Genomic DNA, 25,347 nt, shown 5'->3' on the forward strand with positions numbered 1-25,347 from the left:
AAACCGCTACGCCACCAGGGCTTCCCAAGAAGTACATTTCAAACTTACTATTACATCCTTTTTTGATTTCCTCTGCTAGTGTGATTAATTAGCCCCTGGGTCAGAAGAGCCATGTTAGTAGGGTCAGGGTCACCATGTCTTAGAGGGCCTGCAGGCATGCTTCTCTATCACATCCTGTGTCCAAAGGCGGTGGGTCCCTCTCTGCCTCTGGCCCATGTACAAGCTCACCTAAGCAGAGCCAGAGTGCTCAGCTTCTGGCCACCACCATCTTTTCCTATTCCAGACAGTCAAGCAGGAAAGATTATTCTAATGGTGGAGGCATAAAATAGCTGCTCGATTGAAATGAACAGAATTAGTTTTTTTTTTCTTATTCTAATGCTGTCCAGGGTTATTTCATATACTCTTTTAAAATCTGCAGTTGTGCTGGGGTGCCTGGGTGGCTCAGTTGGTTAAGCATCTGACTCTTGATTTCAGCTCAGGTCTTGTGAGATTGAGCCCCATGTCGGGCTCTGTGCTGGGCAGGGAGCCTGCTGATGATTCTCTCTCACTCCCTCAGTTGCACTCTCTGTCTCTCTCTCTCTCTCTCAAAAAAAAAAAAATCTGCTGTATTTGGCACAGAGTTATGGTCTTCAGCTTCTGGGGTCCCTTGGAGTTAACCCCATCCTCCCTGGGGGTCTCATATTCCCAGTTCAAGGCTTTGAATCTGTAGTGCCAGATCATGTGTACTTCCCCCGCTTACCCACTGCAGACATAAGATTGGACTATGAATCTCTGGGATTTCAAAAGATTCAGGCTTAATGAACCAGCTCTAGCTTATGTCTATAAAAGTCAGAGAACCTTAGTGAAGCCAGTCAGCATAGCAGGCTGGGAGATCCATGGAGAAATGGGGGCCCAGAGTTTCACGGGGAGGAGGAGAGTTGGGGAGGACCCAGGAGCAAGGCTGCCTCTGCTCATGGCTGACCCAGGGGTCTGAACTAACGCAACAATAAGGGGGCAGGCAAGTCAGACCACAGTGATGGATGGGCCTCGCTGTCTCCTTGGGCAGAGCAGGGAGCCAGAGGCTTCCCCAGATGGAGCCAGAAGTCATTTTCCTTTCCAGTGAAAGGGCAACTTGTTCAAGTGGAAAGGAGATGGGAATTATCAGCTTGTGAAGTTTTCAGTTTCTTGAGGCGGAAAGACCAGAAATGGTTGCTGGGGGAATGCCTGTAGCCCAGGCTAATCTGAGGAGAGCCACAGGCTTGGAAGCCCACAGACTTGAGTTCAAACTCTGGCTTGGTCACTCTGTGGTTTTGTGACTCTGGGTAAACATACTCTCTCTCAGCCTCAGTTGCCTTTTCTTTAAAATGGCGGGCAAGAACACCTTTCTAGATTGTTGTGAGAACTATATAAGATGATGTTTTTGAAAGGCCTGGCACAGAGCAGGCTCTTGATAAATGCTGATTTTCCTTTTCTCATCCTTAATTCACATTTACTTCTGTGGTAATTGGTCCCCAAAGATAGCTCCCCGTGTGCAAGGCCTCGTGACACTCGCACCTAGCATTTGGGCTGGCTGAGTCTAGCTTCTTGACCAGCAGAGTGCAGTGGAAGTGATACTGTGACTAGGTTCCAAGGAGTTGGAGCTTTGCAGATTCCCCTGGGCCTCCTGAACAGTTTGCTTTTGGGTTGCAGGATCTCAGAATACAGCTATCATCATTACATAGAGAGGGTATGTGTAGTCACTCCAGATGACAGGTCCAGCTGAGCTCCTGGGCAAAGCCAGCATCAACTGCCAGCTATGTGAGTGAGCCATCTTGCACATCCAGCCCAAACAAACCTTCAGATGGCTCCAACCCCAGCCACTAAGCTATTAAGTTGACCCTTAGAACCAAGATAATAATTATGTGTATATAATGCATATATTATGCTATTATATTTTATATATGTATAAAATATGTCTACATATCTATAGATATATTTTTCTGTCTATATATAGAGAGAGGGTTTTGTTTTAAAAGCACTATGTTTTGCAAGTTTGTTAAGCAGTAATAAATAACCATCAAGATCTAACATTTATTATTATGTGGAAATTCCATCATGACTGACTTATTTCTTTGGGTTAGATATTAAGCTATCTGGAGTCCCTTTTTAACATATAAGGCCTATTCTATCTCAGGTTTTACTAGGGTTAGGGTCCTGCATAGCCTGAAGCCTTGACCATGTGAATGAGAGAAGGGAATGGGCAGGGAGGACAGCTTGGGGATTCTGAAGCCAGACCATGTGGATAGAGAATGTAGCCTGAGTGCCATGGCTCAGCTAACAGGCTCAAGGATGGCATAGCTTCTGGATCATGAATGTCTGTGGTGAGCCCAGTGCACCATAGCTGTGGTGTTTGCTCATTTTCACCACAGCCTTTGAAGCAGAGTTGATTGTACCCAATTTATAGATGAGAAAATGAAGGCTCAGAGATATGGAGATATAACTTCACCCAAGGTCACAGAGCCAGTGAGAGCAGGGCCAGGTTTGTGTCCATTTCTGCTTGATTCTAAAGTGGGGTCTCTTTAATCTGAGGCCTAAGCATTTTTCTGGGGTTACTTCTTCCCCTAGCTCATGAGTTACTTTTTAGCACCAAAGACCTTTATTTAGCACATACTTTCAGGTGGTGGAAGAGTGGCAATTTCCCCTGAAGGGCAATAACCAGAGCCTGTTGTCCATATCTTCAAGAGTTCTGTGGTCCACAACAAGGTCAACGGTCTTCCTTCATTAAACCTCCAACCAGAGTACAGGTCAGTGTTTCCCTTGGAACCCAGAATTGCCCAGGTTGGCAAACCATGGGTCCATGTGTAGCAGGGGCAGGTGCCTGTGGAGCAGCTGGGTGGGGGCCAGGCCCTGCTACCTGACTGTGCTGGGGCTCCGTCTGCTACTCTACATGTGGCCTGCCACTGTCACCAGGATCCCATGTATATCCCAGGTCTCTTTACCAACAGAGGGAATAAACGTGGAGAAGTTCAAGATGGGAAGTCTAGGCAATTCCTTTTCCCATGATGGAGCTTACACTTCCCTGCTAGTGACTCTCAGCATGCCCACTGTATTTTTAAGGAACGAATAAAATGTGCTTCCAGCCAAACAGCTTTCAACCTAAACCTGCTATAAATGGCCTGCTAGTCACTCCCCATCTAAATGCCTAGCTTTCTTCAGAGATAGCACCTCCCTTGAATTCAGGAAAAATCTCCTTCTCCTATGGGTTGGGTCAGATTCAGGAAAGCTGTTGTTCACTGTGGATCGAGGAAAGGGACTGACTCACTCAAGGGCAGAGTGAGGGCCCCCCCATGGAGTAGGCTTTCATGTGGGGGAGGTTGATGAAGAGTTGCTATGGAACAACCCTTCATGAGGGTAAGCATAGCTCCACGTACTTTGCAAAGAAATCTTCCTTTACTTCTCATGATAAGACTGTAAGTTGAGTATTATTATCTCTGTTTAGAGGTCAGGAAACTGAGGCTCAGAGATCTTAAGTGACTAAGATTCTCTTTATTCACTCAGCAACCATTTACTATCTTAGTTTGGGTTCCTTGAAGCAGAGCCTGATGCAGGGATTGGGCATATGTGATGTACTGAGGAAGCACTCTCAGAAGAATCACACAAGGAATTAGAGGGAATAGGATAGGCAGTGGAAAGGGTTGAGCAAAGATGTGGTGTTAGGTGTAGTCCTGCCTTGGCCTAAACTATGGGGCTCTGGAGCATAAACAGCTCCACAGAGTTGCCCTAACTTGAGAAGGAGAGCTATGCTTTCATACCTCTGTATCAGTTATTGTCCTGCCACACGTGGTGATATAACCTCCTAGTATCTCTGGGTAGGGTAGCTGCTGTCAGCCAAAGGCCATTCTCTGGAGATGATCACATAGATAAGTTTTTGGTACCAGCTCTTGAAGCTGGTCTAAATGACACTCGAGGGTGACTAGTCATCTGGATATGCCCAGGACTGAGGAGTTTCCTAGATGTAGGATTCTCAGTACAAAAACTGAGAAAGTCCTGGGAAGTCTGGCACGAGTTGTGTACCATACTTGGCAGTAAAGTGTATCTGAATGGAGCACTGACTATGTCTACTACATTGACTGAGGATCTTGATGTGGAAAAACTCTTCTTGGTAATGGGAAGGCAGTGGTGTCTGCCTCCAGAAGCCCAGAATCTACTTGGGGATACCCACAAAATGACAATGGCTGCATCGAGTGGAAGGAAGCACTGGGGGCTCAGAGAAGGGACCCTCGCCGAGCTTAGGTGGAGGGTGGAGCATGTGTAGGAGGACAGGTAAGGTTTCCCAGGGATGGTGATATTCAGTAAGGAACTGAACATAAGAGGGACTTAGCCAGGTGAAGAAGTTGGGAGAGCAGGGAAAGATTATACTCTAAATATGGAGATTTGAGATGTAAAAGGTAGAAGCCCAATCACAGAAAAAACATGTGATGGGATGTGCAAGGTAGATTTTGAGATGCATCATATGTTGGCCACCTAATATTGAGAAACCAATTACCACAACACTTAGTAACTTAAAATAACAAACATCTATTATCTCACAGTTTCTGAGGGGTAGGATTTTGGAACAGTCTAGCTGTGTGGTTCTGGCTCAGAGTCTCTCATGAGGCTGCAGACAAGACATTGGCTGGGGGAAAATAAAAGCGCCTTGGCTGGGGCATCTGAAGGCTTGACTAGAGCTGCAAGATCCACTTACAACATGGCTCACTCTTGTGGCTATGGGCAAAGGCCTTCAGTTCCTCTCTGGCTCTTGGCACAAGGCCTTGATTTCTCACCATGTGGGCCTTTCTACAGGGCTGCTTGAATGTCTTCTGATATTCCTCCCAGCTGGCTCCTCCCAGAGCAAGTCATCCAAGAGGGTGCAAGATAAAAGCCACAATGCCTTTAAGATGTATGCTCAAGGTCGCGTTTTGTAATTTGGATCCCTTTCAGTTGATTCATTAGAAAGGAGTTACTAAGTCCAGCTCATACAGAAGAAGAGGGTAGTTAGGCTCCACCTGTTGAAGAGTGGAGTTTCAGATTGAAAATGAGGTTGGTCATTCTCTCTTTCTCTCACTTCCTCTCCCTCTGTCAGTGTCTTTCCTGCTAACTTTTCTTTTTTCTTTCTTTATTTTTTAAGATTTTATTTATTTATTCACGAGAAACACACACACACAGAGGCAGAGACACAGGCAGAGAGAGAAGCAGGCTCCATGCAGGGAGCCCGATGTGGGACTCGATCCTGGTACTCCAGGATCACACCCTGGGCTGAAGGGAAGCGTTCAACTGCTGAGCCACCCAGGCATCCCTTCCTGCTAACTTTTCTATTTTAGTTTCTGTAGGTAACAATCTCTCCACACTGGAGGCAGAGAGAAAGGACGGCTTTTGGCAGCCTTTGGTGTACATTATTCTATCTCCCTAACCAAAGAGATAAGATCCACTTCTCCTCATTTAATAACGTCAAAGGGAAGTCTTCGCTTCGCCTTATTTGGAGCACATGATCTTACCTAGACCAATCTTAGTTCCAGGGGAAAGCAGTTCTCTGATTGGCTGAGCCTAAGTCATATGCCCATTCCTATGTCCAGAAGGAATGAATCTTGGATCATAGGTTCCACAGGAATCACATGATAATCCCAAGAGTAGAAAGTTCCCCCTGGACCACAATTTCCACTAAATGTGACGGAGGCAAAGGGGACAACTTTTGTAAAGGTGATTGGTAAAGCAAGAATGTGATGCTTCCTGGCTAGCCAGTCTACATGTGTAGGTTAGAATGTAGGTTGGTATGAAGGAGCTAGAGGCAGCAGTAAAAGATAAGGCTACAGAGGAGGCCAAAGCTGTGATGATGGAAGCCTCCCATGCCTCGCCAAAACCCAATATGTCATGATCACATCTATTTGTAGAGATTACCCTAGCAGTAATTTAAAGGCTATAATTAGAGGAGGTTGATTGGAAACAAGCATGCTGGTTCAGAAGCTATTTCAGTGATACAGTTGAAAAAAATCATTTAATAAGAATTTAAAATGTCATCACACATGGTTTAATTTTAGTTACTCTTGTTGGGTTACTGGGAGATTACTGCAAAGGAGAACTTTCTAGCCCTTTTCACCAAGTCTATGTTAGAAATGCCTCGGCTATTCCTGTTAAGCCCTTTCCCTCTGAGCTTCATGCATTCAGTAAATGTTTGTGAGGAAATGGTTAAACCAAAGGAATTAATTTCTAATGATAAAATATCAGGCATGTTGGTAGGTTGGTAGGGGAGATATTTTGGGGTAAGAAGAATAACTATCGCCTGTTCCATGCACAAAACTCTCACCCTATCATAATTAAATGAAAGGATCTTTGCTTTTCACACTGTTTCTCATTTCATTCTCATAGCACTTACTGGCCATCCACTCCTTTGGGAGCACCCAGCACCTATAAGTGTGACCATCCATCCCTGTACAGTATTCAACACCAGACAGAGGCTTGCAGAGGTAGGCTAAGTAACAACACCAACAATAGCAAGAAAAGCACTTTAAAGAGCCCCAGGCACTGTTCTAAGTGTTTTACACATACTGTCTCATCTGATTCTCATGATAGCCTCCAAGTACTAGTATTATTATTATTATCATTTTACAGCTGAGGAAACTGAGGCTCAAAGCAGTGGGAAAAGTTGTTCACAGTCACATGCTGGAAAGTGGTAGTTTTGAACCCAGGCAATGTGATACCTACCACACTGCTCTTTCTACTCTGCTGTGCTGACTCTTATTAACATACCACAGTCTAAGCCAAGAACATGAACCTCTGGGTGGAAACTCACTAATGTGTGTCACATGTGGCATCTCCATGTGTTCTCTGGAGCTAGCAGATGGACATGATTGTGAACACCCTGGGGAACATTTTGTTCTCTGTGAATCTCTAGGCAAGGTCAGGATTTCAACCACTGTCATTCCCTTGGGAAATGTCTTACAAGAAGCAGCAAACAAGAGCTTGGCAAGAAAAAATACAACATATTAGAGCAGGATATTATTGGATAACAACATGCATTTTCTCTCTGCATCTTCATATAGGCTCTTGTACATTGAGAAGGTGCTCTGAAAATGTCCTTGAACAGAATCCTGTAAAATTCCAATCTAGATGTGGTCATTAGGAATGCAATTCATTAGGAATGTAATTCTGGTTCTTTTCCTTCTGAGGCATGGCATGGTCTCACATACTTGCCCCCTTGAGGTCAGGTGTGGCCATGTGACTTGGATTGACCAATGAAGTATGAGTGGAGGTGACATGTCTCCCTTCTGGGTGGAAGTCATGCTCCATTCCTTTGCTGAGGTGCCCAGCAAGGCTCAGATGGGGCATGCTCTGTCAGCTGTGTCTCAGAGCATCAGAGCCCCAGAGGACCTGTGATAGCCATGCAATGAGAGTTACACTTTTTTTTTTTTAATCTTAAGTCATTGATCTGTTGTTAGTTACTAGATCATAATCTGGCATGTCATGACTGTTATAGCAAGTCTCTGTTCAACCAAAACAATCCAGTGTCCCCCTGTTAAAGGAGTTAACTGGGTGATTAATTGACGTCAATCTGGGGACAGATAATGCTTTGGTGGTTACTGTAGCTGGATTTGGGATGGATCTATTGCTTACCTCAAAGTAACATTAACCAAAGTAGATTATAAGTGGGAAATTGAAGTGGGGATCATGGCACTTGACAAATGCACAGAGATTTATTTTTTTCAAAGACTTTCTGTATCTATCATAATTTTCGTCCAGAATAACAATAAAAACAATATGTGACAGATTCTACTTTCTAATATCTACCATCCCATTTGCTCTTCTGCAATGTGATGTTCCTTGTTCCTCAATTAAGGGATGAAGTTGATTTCTCCATCCTGGTGGGACTGTGACTACTTGGACCAATAGAGTAAATCCAGTGGAAGTTATACTATACTAGTTCTGAGAATAGCTTTTAGTTGATTGGAAGTTTCTGCTTCCTGACTGCTATATTTAGACTCTGGGGTGAAAAACCATGTGGAGGGAGGGAGGAAGGGTGACAGAGAGAGAGAGAGAGAGAGAGAGATCAAGAAGTATCATTGTGCCCGATATGTGAGTGAAGCAGCATTCTGGAATGGAATCCAAAGGCCCCAGCTGATGCCATGTTGGGCTAAGATAAATCATCTAGCTGCATCCTTCCCCAGATCCTTGACCCACATAATCATGAGTAAAATAGATGGTTGTTTTTAGCCACTATCTTTTGTAGTAGTATGTTCCACAGCACTAGATAACCAAAACATAAAAACAACAGTAAAACCTGGAAAGTAAGAAAGGCATGACTTTTTTTTTTTTTTTTTGGTTTTAAAGATAAGGAAACTGATGCTCAGTGACACTAAATCCTTTGCTTAGATCATAGTACTCCTTGGTGAAATAGGAAGGACTAGAGCACAGACATTCTAATTAACGTAACCCCAGATTTTTCCACAACAAAGCCACCCTGGCACACAAGTTGGCGCATGTCTTGCAGAGGATCTGTATGAAAGGAAAATGAAGCCCAAAAAGGTTGAGAGCCTTGCTTGAGGTCCCATGGGGAGTTCAGTCTACTGACCAGACAAGACTCCCCATCTTCTGACTCTGGGATTTAGTTCTTTGCCCTACAGGGTTCTGATTCCTCTATTATCTGAAAGAAGAAGAGCCAAATAGCTTGAACAATTAAAATGCGTTTTTGTTGCTTTTGTTTCTTGATAATACTGCGTAAAAGCAAACGATAATTCTCAAGGGGATGTTAAATAAAAAGCTATAAAAATATCTCATTGCCACAGGCTGAACATTTGAAGGGAAATTTGCTGAGGAATGAGCCGTATTGTTAGAGCCAAGGGAACTAAGTAGAGGAGAAGCCTGCAGTCTGCTTCCATTGCAGGAGCCCCCTGCTCAACAGACAGCCCTGGCTCAGACCCACCCTGGGCCATTTGTTTTCCCAAAACAAAAATAAAAATATAAAAATGTCTATTGGCATGCTTATTATATATATTATATATATTATATAATTTATATAATGGGAGTAACCATTTTACTGAATGGTTAAAGTTCCATCATTGTCTTCCTATACATCCTGTCAGATTTCTTTCTTTCCCTGTAATGTAACCTCTAGAAAATTCTATAGCTTTCTGGTCATTCTCAGCTATAAAAATTCTGTTTTCAGGTATTAAAAGGCCTAGCCAAATCCAAATAAAAGCTCTGATGTCTCATCTCACTTCTCTGTCCAGTTTACAATGGCTCAGGCTTAGGATCTACAGTGGGAAAGGGGGCATGATCATTTTTCCCGCTCTTCCTTGCTTTCCTTTCACACCCTTGATGCTAACTGCTGTGCCCTCTACTCTTGCCCTCAAAGGTACACCCACAGCCTCTTCTTGGTGGGTTTCCCCACCTGGCAGGCACCACTTTTTTTTTTAAAAGATTATTTATTTATTTATTTATTAGAGAGAGAGAAAGAGAGAGAGAAAATGAGCAGGGGGGTGGGGCAGAGGGAGACGCAGACTCTCCATTGAGCAAGGACATGGATACGGGGCTTGATCCCAGGACGCTGAGATCATGACCTGAGCCTAAGGCAGATGTTTAACCAACTTAGCCATCCAGGCATCCCTGGCAGATACTACTTTTGAGCAACATTCCATTGGGATGGCTCAAACCTAGTAACCTCTGTGTTCATTTGACACATGGGGATTTCATACATCCTTGTTATTGTCAAACTCTGTCCCAGCTCTTCTTGTCTGGACATTAAGGGCAGCTTTTGCCAGATTCTAGCCTGAAAAGTTTCCAGGAAGGAATCTCTAGGGTGACTATGTCACAAATTCCCAGAGTAAATTATCAAAGTGTCTGAAGAACTCACTATTGTATTGGTTAGCTCTTGGTACAATAATACTATATATAACAACTACCACCAAACTCAGTGAGTGGAACAATAAGCACTTATCCTCACACTCATTGGACTGCCGTTCAACTTATTGACAAGTTGGCCTGTCTGGAAAGCTCAGCTTTAAGCGGTGGTTCTTAGCATTCTTGGCTCTTTACTGCTAGTTGGGCTCAGGTTTGTTCCATGTGCCTTATGGGTCAAAGCTAAAGAAGAAGCAGTTGCCTAAGGTAGCTATACCCAGAAGATGACAGAAGTACAAAGAGACAAACAAAATTATGTATGGACCCTTCAAACCTCTGCATACACCATGTCGACTAGTATCTCATTGGCCATAGCAAATCCCATGACTGAGTGCAAAATCCAAGGGTGAGAGGTGGTAAGTATGCTTTGTTCACCATGAGGCCAAAGAAAATCACATGACCAAGCCTAACATTGATGGAGTGGGAAAGAATACTCCCATGATGATGGTTGATTGGAAGGAAAATTTGCTCAATAGGTACCTAGTTTACCACAATCACTGAGATGGGATTCTGTTTTTACACCTTAGTTTCTAGCTGGCAAGCAAACTATTAGCTCTTCTCACAAGCATCCCAGTCTCTCCAAACAGTTCTCTTCTTGGGGACACCCTTTCCCTCCACTACAGAGTAAGAGAAGAATCCAATTTTCTAATCCTACTTCATGTTCAATGAACTCTGTTTGAATCACTCATCTTCTTATTCATAACCAGGATGGAGTAGTTGTTACTGGACTGGTTTTACTGCCTTTTAGCTGGTTCTGCATGAATGTGGCTACAGATTCTCTTTAGAATGGGTGTATATGTATCTTTTGTTCTCAGCTTTGGAGCTTACATCAACCAATGGAAAAGTCTGATTAACTAGTCTCTACAGGATTATGCTATAATTCCTCTCACACTAGCTTCTTTTGTTTTCCCCCCTTAAATCTACCAGTGGACATCTTTCTGTGGAAGCACATAAATGCTACTTTCATTCCTTTTAATGACCTTATGGTGTTTCAAAGTATAAAAATATATTTTAAAAAACCAACCTCCTAAATGGTAGACATTTTGGTTGTTTTTACTTATTTATTTTTTTGTTATTTTGAACCTCTTTGCAACAAGCATCCCTGACATGCATCTTTGTATATTTGTTTTATTTCCATAGCATATATTATTAGAAGCAGGATTGCTGGATTAGCAATAAACTCCAAAAAAAGTCTTATTTTGCATGGAGAAATTAAAATCCAATACAATATGTTCATACAACATTTCTTTACAACCACTATTGCAGAAAGCATTACTACTCTTTAGAGTTTTTGTAGACTGGCAATTCGGATGTGAAAATGGAAAATCCCAATGCTAGATCTGAGAAGATAAGAAGATAAAGGCAAGGAAAACACTTCAGTTGTTTCCTTTCTTTCTCTAAATTTTCTTGTACACATACCGACCAACAGTGACAGACTGAAAGGATTTCATAAGACCAAAGGAGAGATCAGTCACTGGAATTCCTGGAATTCATATTATTTGCAACAGCAGCAGCATTTGGTATCTTTTATCAGAGTTAAATTAACATGCGAGTGTGTGTGTGTGTGTGTGTGTGTGTGTGTGTGACAAGGATGACCATTTAAATAATGAATAGCCTCTTAATAGGATGGGCAAGTATCCAGAGTCCTGGAATTCATCATATATATACCCTTATATTTGATGATAATAAAAGGTAATACTCCAGCATTCATTTTGTTCTTTGTATTTGAATAATACTATTATACTGTAATAACTTTAAGATATTTAAAATAAACTTCTTTTCTGATTATCAGAGAAATATGTTCCCTTTCAAAAGTAAAGGAAAAGCATAAAGGTACAGAAGCAGATTTACCTAATCATCCCACCACTTAGAGGTTTATATAGAAGAGCAAATATTGGCGTTTGACTCTTATACAAATATTGCTCAGTCTATAATAATGGAGTATCATCCCCTGGTGGAAGCTTCTGGAATTGCAGGTTATGCAGGTGACCAATCATTTCAAAGGAAGAAATGAAGGAAAGGGAGTGATAGATTTGTTTACTTTCATTTTAAGACAAAAGCCCTCTGAAGATTAAATAAGAGGAATGAGGTTGGGGTGGGGGAGGAGGGAAGAAGCACAGGCTGGGCTCAGAGGAGGAACACAAATGTGATGGAGAAGGCTTTGAAAGAGTTTCATTCGTTCTCTTGCTGTAAGGCATCTGTGTGTATTACTGTCGTTAAATTTCCTCATGTGTTCTTTGGCTAAAGCATAATAGGTTGAAGACAGTTTAAACCTGCTATTTTGATTGAGTAGCAGTTGGGAGCAAACTGAAATATAGGCTCCCCAAATTTGAAAATCAGGCAAAATTAATCTTTTTATTTAACTTTGGTTTCTGTGATTTTAAGAGAGCAAGATAAAAGAAAAAAAAAACACAAAGACAAATCCAACCTAAACCTCTTTGTGTGTGAGAGGCTACGTGTGGAGAACTGGCAAAGTGGCTGTGAGCAGAGACCGTGACCCAGGGACCCTGGAAATGGCATTTATTTGCAGGAGTTAAATAAAGGGGCCCTTGGTTGTGGCATGATTCTCTTCTGTTTAAACTGTGCTTGAAAAGGTTTCTACTTTAATTATATTAGTTGCCACAGGAGGCCAACTGCTCGGGCATTGCCTAGGCAACCCTCTGTCATGGATGCTGACACGGGCTGGGGGCCGGGGAAGGGCAGCTGGACCACAGCAGGGATTTCTGACCTTGTCAAGTTTGAGGGTCTCCCTAAATGTCAAAATCTTTCTGGTACCTCCATAGGTTGGTGCTTGGGCTTGTAGTAACTCTCTATATTTTGTATTTGTTCATTGCCGTGGCAGCTTCCTACATTTGGAAAATGCAAGCTCATGCGTGGGATAGGTGCTGCTATTTTCTCAGGCTGCAAACAGTGCTTGGTGTACACGCCGATTCCTGCAGCTTCTTGGTTGCTCTGTGGCCCAATGCTGGGCCTCTGTGGGTCAGGAGATCTCTGTGAGCCGTTCATGGTGGCATGGTGACAGGTCTCCCAACACTGCCCTGGGAAAATGCAAAGTCCCTCTCACTCTTGCCTCAGTGCAAAATAAATCAGCTCAGAGATAGGCAGGTTCTCCAGATGCAGGACTTTGGAACTTGCAGGACTTGTGGACTCCTGCCAGATGGGGGACAGAAGTGGAATTTAGGGCTTCTTGACTTCACTGAAATCCTGTGCAAAATCCTCTGTGTTTGTGTTTTTCCCCAGGGTCTGTCATTTCTGCAGATTCTTAAAAAGAACCCAGTAATTTGGAAAAAGTTCAGAACTGCTCTGCCTTAACAGAAGCAGCCTGCATCAAGACACAACTGAATGGAACAATGGTAATCGTGTGGATTATCACTGCAGTTGTAGCAACAAATCTCAATTGCTGAGCATCTGTCACAGGCCAGGCACTCTGCTTGAGACTGTGGGGATATATTCTCATTTTATACCCCTGTAGTCTTCATGGCTATCCTTCCCCCTCCTGGGGTCCAGAGAGTGTAAACACCTGCACAGAGTCCTATAGAAACAGATGGCAGAGACAGGACATGGGCCCAGGTCTGGTTGCCTCCATTGCTGGTGCTCTCTTGGGGCATCACTCTGGGAAGGTTACAATTACTCAAATGAAGTGTCCTCCTGGGGAACCTGCAAATGCCTTAGAGACTTCATTTTCCCTTTCTGATTATTCCTGGAGAGCTGGGGGCAGGGGGAAAGCCTTGTTTTCTAATTAGAGTTGATCCATTGAGAAGATCCAGTCTTTAGAGTGGGAGGCCTGAGGTGAGTGAGGTCTCTCCAATCTGACAGATAGATTATCACTTTTAAACCCTCAGAGACATTGGGCTGGTGCCAAGAAAAGTTGATTTATTTCTCTAAACCATGGACATTCACTTTTACCCATATAAGACCTGCAGCTTTTTTTAAACTGGGAAACAAACACTTTAGTTAAGGACATTGAATGTCTGGTACTTGGATATCAGTGGCCTTTCTGTTACTATTCTTTGTGAGGAGATGGGCACCAAAAGCCTCTACTGTTATGAGGTGACAATGCAAGGAAAGGGTCTGTCTGGATCCTGTCAGAGGATCTTGGTGGGTGTTCCTGGGCCTGGGTGAGGACCTGGGTCCCTCATCTAATGCTTCTGTTCCCCATACTCACCTGGCAAACACCACATGCCCTCCATACCACCACGTGCAGCCTTCACTGGGAGCCTTCCTTGACTCCCTGGAGCATCCTGGGGCCGCCTCCTCACACTGTGACCCACCCTGTATGCTGTGACCCTTTCCACATGGTTTCAATCTTGAGGGTGGGGCAGCGTCTCCTTTATCTCCGTGTCCCCAGCACTTAGCAAGTGAGGAAGGCACGGATGCACCCCAGACTGATACTAATAAAGGGTGAAGGGAGGGCATACTGTAAGTAGCAGAACCTCTACTCCAATTAGCTTAAATTACAAAGGAGGATTTGGGAAGACTGGGGTGGATCCTGATGCAGACCCAGGAATATCGCCGAACCCCTCTTTACCTCTTACCTTTGCTTCTCTTGCCTTTCCATTTCATCCTCAGACAAGGCCCAGGGTGGAGGCAGCACAGAATGCTCACCCATCACAGCCTCTGGGTCGAGGGCTGCATTCCACCTCAACCTCTCTGTGCCACTTGTATGCTGTGTGACCCCAGACAAGTTACTTAACCCCTCTGGGCCTCATTTTCCTTATCAGTGAAGTGGAGATCATTACAGTGCCTGTCTCAAAGGGCTTTTGTGAGAATTACACAGGCAGTACATATAATGTGCTTTGCATTTAGTGCCTGTAATATTGTCATAAATGTTACTTATTACTATTATAATTACTATTATTATTCATTTCCAGCTCAACAACCTATATATGCTTCTCATTAGCCATAGGATAAACTCAAAATCTGTTTTTCATCGACTCCTATAATTTGCCTCAAATCCCCATCAAGGCTTATCACTCTTGAGGAGGAAAACCACACTCCTGTGTGTTATTTCTCCTTTACTCTCAAATTGCTGCCAAACTTCACTTCTGACACTCTGACACCACATGTGTGGGGGCATTTCCCATACCACGCAGTTCTGTGAACCAGCTGGTATCCTATCACTCATGTCAATTCTGACATGATCTACCTGGAGTCAGCATCAGATCCCTCAACCTAAGAGCTCAGTCCCACAAGACTGGCTCACTTCAGACACCACTCGCATACCCTAGGTCACCTGGACTTCTGACCTATAGAAGATAGGCTATAGATCAGGGCTCCTACAACTCCTCCTTGGGTTTAGTCATTTGGTAGCTATTCTAGCAAGAGTAGCTCACAAGACTCAGGAAAATACATCTTGGTCAGATTATTATACTGGACATGATAAAAGATACAGAACATTATAAAGGACATGATAAAAGATACAGAATAGTCAGGTAAAGAGGTATATAGGCTGAGGTCTCGGAGGGTCTCAGCACAAGAGCTTCTGTTTCCATGGAGTTGGGGTGTGCCACCTTCCCAGCATGTGGATGTCTCCACCAGCCTAGAAGCTCCTTGAAGCCTAATGCTATTGGGATTTTTATGGAGGCTTCATCACATAGGCTTGATCAATTATTAACTCCATTCTGGCCCTTATCCTCTCTCTGGAGAATGAGGTGTGGGACTGAAAATTCTAAGCTTCTAATCATAGCTTGGTCTTTGTGGAGACTGGCTTCCATTTAGAAGCTCATTGGATTACCTCAGTAGAATGAAAGATACTCCTATCACCCAGAAAATTCCAAGAGATTTAGGAGCCCTGCATCAAGAACCAGGAGGAGAGACCAATATATATTTCTCGTTATTTCACATTCATGCATCTGACATACTAGTTTAGCTTCTGTATTTTTATTCATGCTGTTCCCCTACCTACTACGCTTACTTCTCATTCTCTGCTTCTTCAGTTCCCTTCAATTGTCATGACCTCAGGGATATCATGAATGGTTCTACTCTTAAGAAGTCTGGCCTGGACATCAAAGCCCACGTAGGGGTAGGACTTGATTTTTCTTCCACCATTTCATGTGGGAAACATGGAGGGCAGAGCTGGCTCTATTTGTTCCATATGCCCAGGGCCAGGTGGGTGCAGCACTTGGTCAATTTTTCTTGAGTGAATTTGTTATCTGCTTTGGTGCTCAGAGAGAAACTTCTCACACCTGGCTTTATTAAGATGAAATACTCCCTTTATTCTGATTTTCTTGGAAGGAAACAAAATCAAAGAAATAAACCCTGAAACTGCTACAGTTTTATATAGAAAGCATTATTTCTGAGCTAAATGATTTTTTTCCTGAAGGAAAATTTAGAAATTGTAGCTCCTGGTGGAATTAAAGGAATGGAAATGAAGTCATGCATAGATTCACAGCATCTGAAGAACTCTGTTTTGGACCTTATTTTGCTAACTTCTACAACTTGGTATAAAAAAATTCAAGCTTCTGGGCCCGCTTCAGCTTTGCAGTAACACGTGTCCCTTGGGCTTCTCCCCAAATTGCATTTTTTCCTAGTTTCAGTCAATTATTTGCCTTGGAATGTATTAGCTTTTCTGAGAACTTCTAGAAAACCTGATTCTTCTGGTCATTTGCTGACAAAGAAACCCTTTGATGTCAAGCCAGAATGTCCTCTTAGATCATTTGAAGACTAGGGTGGCAGAGAACTGCCTCACCTTACCCCCTTCCATCTTGTCTCCATACCCTGCCCTCCCTGCTCTGCCAGTGTCCTACCTTCCATCACAGATATTGAAGTGTTCTCTCAGGGACGCCAGGGTGGCTCAGTAGGTTAAGCTTCTGCCTTTGGTTCAGGTCATGATCCCAGGGTCCTGGGATCGAGCCCCACATTGGGCTGTCTGCTCAGTGAGGAGCCTGCTTCTCCCTTTCCCTTTACTGTTCCCCCTGCTTATGTTCTCTCTGTCAAGTAAATAAATAAAATCTTAAAAAAAATAAAAAAGCATTCTTTCAGAACTATGCCTATTTGATCTTCTAGTCCTTCAGCCCTCAAGGCAAGTCCCTATTAGTCCAGGAAGTTTTCCATGACCTCAGAATGGGTGATGTGATACAGAGGCAGTGAATGTTGAATATATGTGTGTGTGTGCATGCATGCATATGTGTGTCCATAAAAATGTATGTATACAAGTGCATGGGTGTTTGTGTGTCTATAAAGCATATGTGTGTGTGTGTGTGCTTGTGTATGTTGATATATATGTGAATATGTACTTGTGTGAGTGTGTGTGTGTGTGACATAGCTGAGTCTGTGATGGCATAGCTGAGTGTTGGTGATGGCTTGTACTAGGAATACATGGAAGCAGGCAAAAATAGGGACATGTGGGACCACCTAGGTGGCTCAGTGGTTGAGCATCTGCCTTTGGCTTAGGTCGTGGTCTTGGAGTCATGGGATTGAGTCCCTCTTTGGGCTCCCCAAAGGGAGCCTGCTTCTCCCTCTGCCTATGTCTCTGCCTCTCTATGTGTCTCTCATGAATAAATAAATAAAATCTTTAAAAAAAAATAGGGAAACTTGCATATAGGAGTGCTCCCACCACATTCATGTTCTCTCTCTGTTTTCTGCATATACTATATTCCTTATTTACTTTGGAGTAGGGGAACCACTGAAATAATAGCAATGATTTAAATGATATCCAACATTTCCCTGTTTCTTATATCTCAAAACAAAAAGAGGGAAATACATACATGGCAAACTCAGAGTTTAACAACTCACCAGTGAGTGCTTTCTGTGTACCTATTATGCTGAGTTCCCCATTCAGCCTCCTTGCTCTTTTGCAAGCTGTCCTCATGATAACCTTTTTTTTTGGCCTGTGTCCTCTTAGTGTCCTTTTTCTGTCATCAGTCCTCCAGTCTGTTTACCAGTCCATATATTCAATTCTCTCTGTTAAAAAGATTGGTGTGGTTTCTGTTTTTCAGCAAACTGAATGACATGGACCCAGCTGCTACTGTTTGATTCCATTTACTTGTCCTTCAAGATCTTCACTCATTCAAGGCAGAATTCTGATATTCTCCAAAGCTTGTCCAATCTCCGCTACCTAGATTCATCATCCACCCAGTGCTTAATCCAGAATCTTGGGTATCATCCTTGAGTCCTCTCTCCTGCTTACCCACACCCTCTATTAGTAAGAAAGGGCTATGATTCCACTTTGAATCTGTCTCCCAGCCCAGGTATCCACGCTTGTGCTAACAGTCCTCTTTACTTTTCTGTTGGCCCCCCATGGCTTATTTCCCATCCAGAACCAAAGGCAATACCACTGAAATATAAATAGGGTTGTCACATTGCCTAGCTTAATTAACATCTTTCAGCAGCTTCCTGAGACACGTGCCCTCTGTGATGGCCCGTAGATCCTGACAAGGCCACTTTCTTGTCCTTTTCTCTCCTTTTTTCCTATACACCAGCCTCTCCAGCTTTTCTCCTCTGCTCATCACATGGCTGGTTCTTCCCCATTTTTAAGGAAATAGCTTTAAATTCATCTGCTGGGGAGTCTTTCACTAATACCTTTGTCTTAATCTGTGAGGGTGGCTATAACAAAGTGTCATAGACTGGGTGTCTTATAAACAATAGAAATTTATTTCTCAAAGTTCTAGAGGCTGGAAGTCCAGGATCAGAGTGCCAGCATGGTCAGGATCGAGGGAGGATCCTCTCCTGGGCTGCAGACTGCTGGCTACTTGTATCCTCTTTGATAGAAAAAGAGAAAGCTAGCTCTATGGCTTCTTATTAGGGCGCTGATCCTATTCATCAGGGCTTCACCCTCATGACCTAATCATTTCCTGAAGCCCACCTTGGGATTAACATTTCAACACATGAATCTGGGGGGAAGGGCAAAAACATTGCACCCTCTTTAGAGTTGATACCTCTCAGCTCCACACTCCTTTCCTTCCTGGCACTTTCATCATTTCCAGTCATCAACATATCTATGTATTTACTTTATCTGCCTCTCTCTTTAGATTGCAAAAAACATGGGGTAGGGACCATGTCTACTTAATTCACCACTGTATTCTCACACCTTGCAGTACAGATGTGCTAAATGGAGAATAAATCTAGAGTGGATATCAAAAGAAAAAAAGGAAAAAAAAGGAGAGATGAACATAAACCACTATTTACTTAGCTAGTGACTATACCAACTTGCTGTGAGCTGTTTTAGGGTAGACATAGGAACTAATTATCTGTTCCTGTAGTCATAGACTCTTCTCTGAAGAAAGACTGATAGGGATGTTGAAATATATAGACATACAGAGAGATTATGGCTCAGCACAGCACATATATTTATGAATTTCTTGCTTATATTTGGCGTACATACATTTATGTATATGTACTACTGTGCACATACATATTTGCATCTTATAAAACCTCATCATCTTTACAGCATTTTCCACTTTGTAACGTGCGATCACCTACATTGCTCACTGGAGTCTAAACAACAATCCTAAGAGTCAGGGAAAGGAGCATTATTCTCATTGTATTAAAGATCATCTAAAAAAATAAATAAAGATCATCTGTAAAATCTCCCATCAAACCACATCGTTGCATAGATGAAGACGCTGACACCCAGTGTGAGAGACGAACTTCCTCAAGGTCACACAGCCAGTTAGTGTTAAAACCAGATCCTTGCCTCCTCTGTTTTTAATCCTCAGGATGAGTCCTGGGAGGGGGGACTCTGAATGATGTATGGGGGGTTTTGTGCCATTAAGAAATCATATCTTGCATTTGATAGAATAACTTTGGTACTGGTTAGGTTGGCCTCTCAGAGAATCCAGCCAACTGTTGTGGTCACTAAAGGAAAGGCTATGTGTTCTCTAGAGAGGCAAGATCAGGGTGCTGAGGCTTATCTGATTCTGGACACACTTGCTTTCACTGTGTGTAGGTGTGATCATTGTAATGCAATATTCATACTACTCTATTTTTGTTAGTTTAATTTCATTTTAGTTTATCAGTAGTAAAATCCCTGCTGGCATGTCATTTAATTTGCTCTCTGTGCTAATGATGATTCTGAAGCCTTTTACAGAAATGATTATATGGTAATACCAAATCTGATGGTGGATTCAAGCCATCATTTACAGTAATAGGATCATAACGAAGCTCCCTGGGGAATTTCTTCTTGTAATACTGTTGGGGAGTGGGGCAGGAATCTGCTCAACTTCATCTCACATTATTAGAAGATTCTCACTGGGGACCTTTCACAGGAAAAGGCCTTTTCTGGCTTTGATGCTGAAGCTCAGGGCAAAATCAAAGGTTGTAAAGCAGTGGCCCTATGGGTCAAGCTAGATGGGGTAGCCATACTTGCCCGCAGGATAACTCATGAAAAGCATGGGTTAGAGCAGGTGGAGACCAGTGACTGTCTTTTTCCATGCCCACCCTCACTTCCCTGTGTAGACCTTTATGCAGATTGATATGTGGGGAGGTTCAGAGGAGGGTCATTCTGTGTGTTTGCCTTCCAGCAGTACTTCCTCCTCTCTGCTACTGATGTGCAATGTGAGCCTCACCAAGCCCGGCACTGAGGACAGAATAAATAAGATCCTGTCTCTGCCCTATAGACTGGGGACAAATGTGAGCACCTGAGTTTCAAGGGCTGGAATAGATGTCTGTGTCGGGGATAGGAGCAGGGGAGGAAGGTTTGTGTTTAGTGAGGACTCAGGGGAGGAGGGAGGTATCATCTTGACCCGGAAAATCAGCAACAGCTTCCCAGAAGTGGTTGAACTGGGTCTTAAAGACTGGTGGTATTTTCCTGGCAGAAATGGGGTAGGGTTCAGGACAAGGTCATTCCAGGCCAAGGGGGCCTTGTTAGGTCAGAGACCCTGGGGGCTTCCTATTGTCTGAAGGGCCAGGCCGAGTCCTGTGATGAGGCTGGAACTGCCATGTGATTCTGCCATTCTTTCTTGCCTTGCTCCAAAGGACCATAGAGGAGCCTCCAACCAGGCCTTCTACTGTTCCTCCTTTGTTCTTGGGACCAGTAGGAGTATGGAGAGGAGGGAGTGCTCTCAAGTCTCTATGGATCAGAGGCAGACCTCAGACCATGGGGTAAAATTATAGGAAGGCAAAGGTCAGCTCTCTGGTCTGGAAGAGCATTCTAACAACACTCACTGCTTACTGTTGAAATAGACTAGATGGTGAGGTAAGGAGCTCCCCATTAATCAGTGACTTTCCCAAACCCTGAAAGCTAGTTAGAATGAATACTCAGAGGGCCCGACTGCTAAGAGAGTGCTGTGTTTATTACCCAGAGGCCTGCTGGCTGCCATGTACAAAACACCACGGAATTCTGAGCCTAGGATTAGGCTTGAGCTAATGGAGGCATAGAGACTTGCTGTTTTACATCTTAGTTCCAAAATAATGAGCAAACAGCAAGTCATGACATCAGGCATTTCCTTTTATTAGCTCTTAGAAGACTCAGAAGTCCTGAGAACATTGTCTACAACCTCAATGAAGAATGAAGTGAGAAAAATACGTGTGTGTGTGTGTGTGTGTGTGTGTGTGTGTGTGTATGTCTATCTGTGGTGCATCGCTGAGGTTGCTGCCTGCTGTGTGTGTGTGTGGGTGCTCAGAAGCGCTTCTGGAGGGCAGTCTGGATGTTCTTCAGCAGGCCCCACTTAGCTCGGTTCTTCCCACGCCCATCTGGGGTTACCACCTGCAATCAGAAGCAGAGAGCCATGGCACCAGCCACAGGGGAATAGTAGCTTCCAGGAGCATGGCCATGCCATGTGCCAGACCCTCACATATCATCTCATTAACTCCTCATGACAGCCACATGAAGCAGGTGCTGCTGACCCTACTGTATGAATGAGGACACTGAGGCTTGGAAGGACCAGGCAGCTTTTCGCTTTTCTAAAGTTGTAATATGTGGTGAGACTGGGACTTCACAGACCAGGTTCCTCTTCTAAAGCATCTCATTTAACTGAGTGTTGTGACCCTGGCTTCGCTGTAGAGGAGTTCCCCTGGTGTCCCCCCTAGCCCCTGAAAATTGCTTCTGTCATAGCAGAAATTCAAATTCCATTGAATGTGGTTGACTGTTAACAGACTGAGCACCTGTTGACTGGGTTGTGGGGGAAGTGACAGTCTTTCGTCTCTGTATTTCCAACACTGGTTATCATAGAGAGAAGGTTCTAGAGAAATAGATGGAAGGTGAATAGAACCACAATTTGCAAGTCTGCCAATCATCTCTCTCTGATGCTTTGCACTGTCTTTGATCACAATGAGCTCTCAGAGCTACCTGGAAAGGGCAGACTGCACTGGGCAAGTCTCCTACAAATCTAACCAACTCAGCTTACATGTGGATCTCCCTGCTGTATCTTGAAGGTGTTGGGCTTCTCCATTCCTCTGGTATGGTAGCATTCCCATTCCTTTCCAGTATACATTTACTGAACAGGCATTAAGGGAGTGAGGCTGGGATCCTGGGGTGAGGGATAGCCCCCTGGATCAGCGGGCTCTGTCTAGACAGATCAGGACTCATGGGGCAGATGGGGTGGAGGTGTGGTTTGGGCAAAGATTAATGTTTGTACAATGTCCCTATATACAAAGCTTTTAACTTTTCATATTTGTATACAAAGGGAAAGGGCAAAAAAAGAAATAGACACTACCATTATGCCCTCTAGTTGTATCAAATTTATTTTTAATTTTAAATAAAATAGGGCTTCATGCAAGGTAAAGATCATATTATATACATGACACAAGGTCACCCATTGCCTGATAAAAATGGAGATAACACAGAGAGACAGCTTTGGTAAAGATAATAGATATAGTGTAAGATATATACATAGAGCTATCAGGGGTGATAATGAAGGGATAACAGTGTTGTGGCAGGGTTGGGAATTGACTCATAAAACATAGAGGATTTGAATTCTGCTATAAAGTAGTCAGGGACTCCAGAGATAAAGACTGTGTGTGATATGTGAGTGGGGCAGTGAGGATTTGGGCATGTCTATGAACAAAGGGATCAGATGAAATAGGACAGAAGAAATAGAGAACAGAACCTGAGATACTAAAGAAATTGGAAAGATAGTTGACATCCTCTTCCCTGCCCAAAATGTTCAGATGATTTTCCAAATGAATTTTAACAAACTTTTAGGAAAAGACTTGTTCCAGAAAACAGGAAAAAAGCAAAAATTTCCTACCTCATTTTATTAAGCTAATAAACTATTAATTCCAGAGCCAAATAAAAACAATATAAACAAAACATTATAGACCCAGTTCATTTATGATGATAGACACAATAATCCAAAATAAAATAAAATATGAGTTAACTAAAACCAAGTATATTAACTAATCACATCATGATCACATATGATTATTCCATGAATGCAAGTCAAGCTTAACATCAGAGAATCAATGTAATACATTTCATTAAGGCCTGAAGGAGAAGAATCATGATAGTCTCAGATAAAACCAAAAAATGCATAAGAGTGTACAGCTCTCAGAAATTTAGAAGTAGAAGGAAATTTCCTTAATGAGAATTATATACCACAAAAATGAAATAAAAAATTATCATAGCTCAATGGAGAAGCATTAAGATCAGGAATAAGACAAAGATAGCAAGTATTTCAGCTTCTATTTTCTGTAGGACTCATACTCCTAACCAAAGGTATAGGGAAAGAAAAGAAATAGAAGTTCAAAGATTCTAAGAAAAAGCTAAAACTATCATTATTCATAAGTGACAGGGTCATAGCCTAGAAAAACAAGCAAAATCAGCAGATAGACTTTCAGAATAATAAGAGAGTTTATCAAGATTGCTGGAATCAAGATTAATCTTAAAAACCAATAATTTTTATTCTAAACCAGCCATACATTAGAAAGTATAATCAAATATAAGATAAAATTCATAATATCTACAAAGTCTGCAAACTATTTGGTTTAACCAGAAACATATAGGACCTTTATGAGAAGAATCTAAAGGCCTAAGTAAAGCACATTGAATACAATTTGAATACATGTCAGACCTATTACAAAAATATCAGATGTCTCCAAATTAATTTAGAGACTCAGTGCCTTCCTAATCAAATTCTATCTGGATTTTTCTTTTCTTCTTCTTCTTCCTCCTCCTCTTCCTCCTCCTCCTCCTCCTCCTCCTCCTCCTCCTCCTCCTCCTCCTCCTCCTCTTCTTCTTCTTCTTCTTCTTCTTCTTCTTCTTCTTCTTCTTCTTCTTCTTCCTCCTCCTCCTCCTCCTCCTCCTCCTCCTTCTTCTTCCTTTCTTTTTTTTAGGAATTCAATTTACTTACTCCAGAATTTATATGAAGGAACAAATTCCTATGATTCATTAAATAAACCTTAAAAAAGAAAGAAGGATAATGGGCAGACTTAACCTGAGCAGTTCATCAAGGCAAAGCACAAAGCTGAGGTTAAACTGTAATGATATCGAAACAGACAAATTTACCTACAGGAGGCCATAAAGAACTCACAGACAGACCCCTAAATATATGACACCTTAATATAAAATGACAGTGGTACCTTTACTGTATACTAATGGAGAAGAGATTGGTTGGTGGGTGCTATTGGAAAAACTGGCTCACTAGATGGTCAAAAAAAGTGTATCCCTATCTAGCACCTCATACAAAGTGTATGAAGTGGATCTGGATCCACTTCATCTGGATGGATGAAAGTCCTAAATTTGATGGTAAAACGAAAGTTAATAAAAGAATATGTAGAAGATTATCTTTGTGATCTAAGCCTATGGAAGGACTTTCTTAAATGAAACTTCAAAAGGTCAAACCTGAAGGAAAAAATAATTGATGACTTTGATCATATCAAAATGGAAGTTTCCTGCTGTCTCATGAACTACATACACTATGAACAAAGTTAATATACAAATATCAATACAAAAAAAAAAACCAAATGTCAATACAGAGAAGACATTAGCAATGTCTAAAACCATTATTTGGAACATACAAGGACACACTGCAAACCACCTAGAAAAAGAAAAAAGCAATAGAAAGATGGGCAAAGGATATTTCTCAGGCTATATACAGAAGAGGAAATCCTGAAAACTAACAAGCATTTGAAATGAAATTTCAAACAATAAGGAGGCAGCACTTTGTACCTATTGGATTAGCAAAATAGTAGAAAGCTGTATTGTGCCACATATAGGTGGGGCCTAGGATATAGGGACCCTCATTCATTCCTTCTGGACACATACATGCATATATCAAATCAAGTATTCTCATACTCTATGACCCAGCAATTTCACTCATAGTATGTATATATCTGATCGTGGCTAAATTGTGTCCTCTCGAAATTCATACCTGGAAGTCCTACCCCCAGCACTTCAGCACATGCCTGTACAGTAGACCCTTAAACAATGCAGGGGTTAGGGGCACTGACCCCCTGCACAGTTGAAAATCCATGTATAGCTTTTTAGTGCTCCAAAACTTAACTACTAATAGCCTACTGCTGACCAGAAGCCTTATTGATAATATAAACGGTCACTTAAAAATATCTTATATGTTTATTACTGTA

At 42.5% G+C, this 25,347-nt stretch overlaps 1 protein-coding gene across 4 annotated transcripts in view; it reads right to left on the bottom strand.

Moving 5' to 3' along the window:
- Positions 1–25,347, bottom strand: part of TRIM42 (tripartite motif containing 42) — a 49,170-nt gene that overhangs the window by 4,707 nt on the left and 19,116 nt on the right. The window contains exon 5 of one of the 4 annotated variants that reach the window (XM_072792504.1): positions 17,667–17,787. The exons of 2 other annotated variants lie outside the window; for them this stretch is intronic. In XM_072792504.1, the coding sequence (XP_072648605.1) occupies positions 17,725–17,787 (63 nt within the window). In that variant the 3' untranslated portion in view covers positions 17,667–17,724. Of the gene's footprint in view, positions 1–17,666; positions 17,788–21,253; positions 21,530–25,347 lie in introns of those variants that run through there. One more of the 4 variants, XM_072792503.1, reaches the window with a different exon arrangement.

Source organism: Canis lupus, chromosome 22 (assembly GCF_048164855.1).
Source record: "Canis lupus baileyi chromosome 22, mCanLup2.hap1, whole genome shotgun sequence".
NCBI lineage: Eukaryota > Metazoa > Chordata > Mammalia > Carnivora > Canidae > Canis > Canis lupus.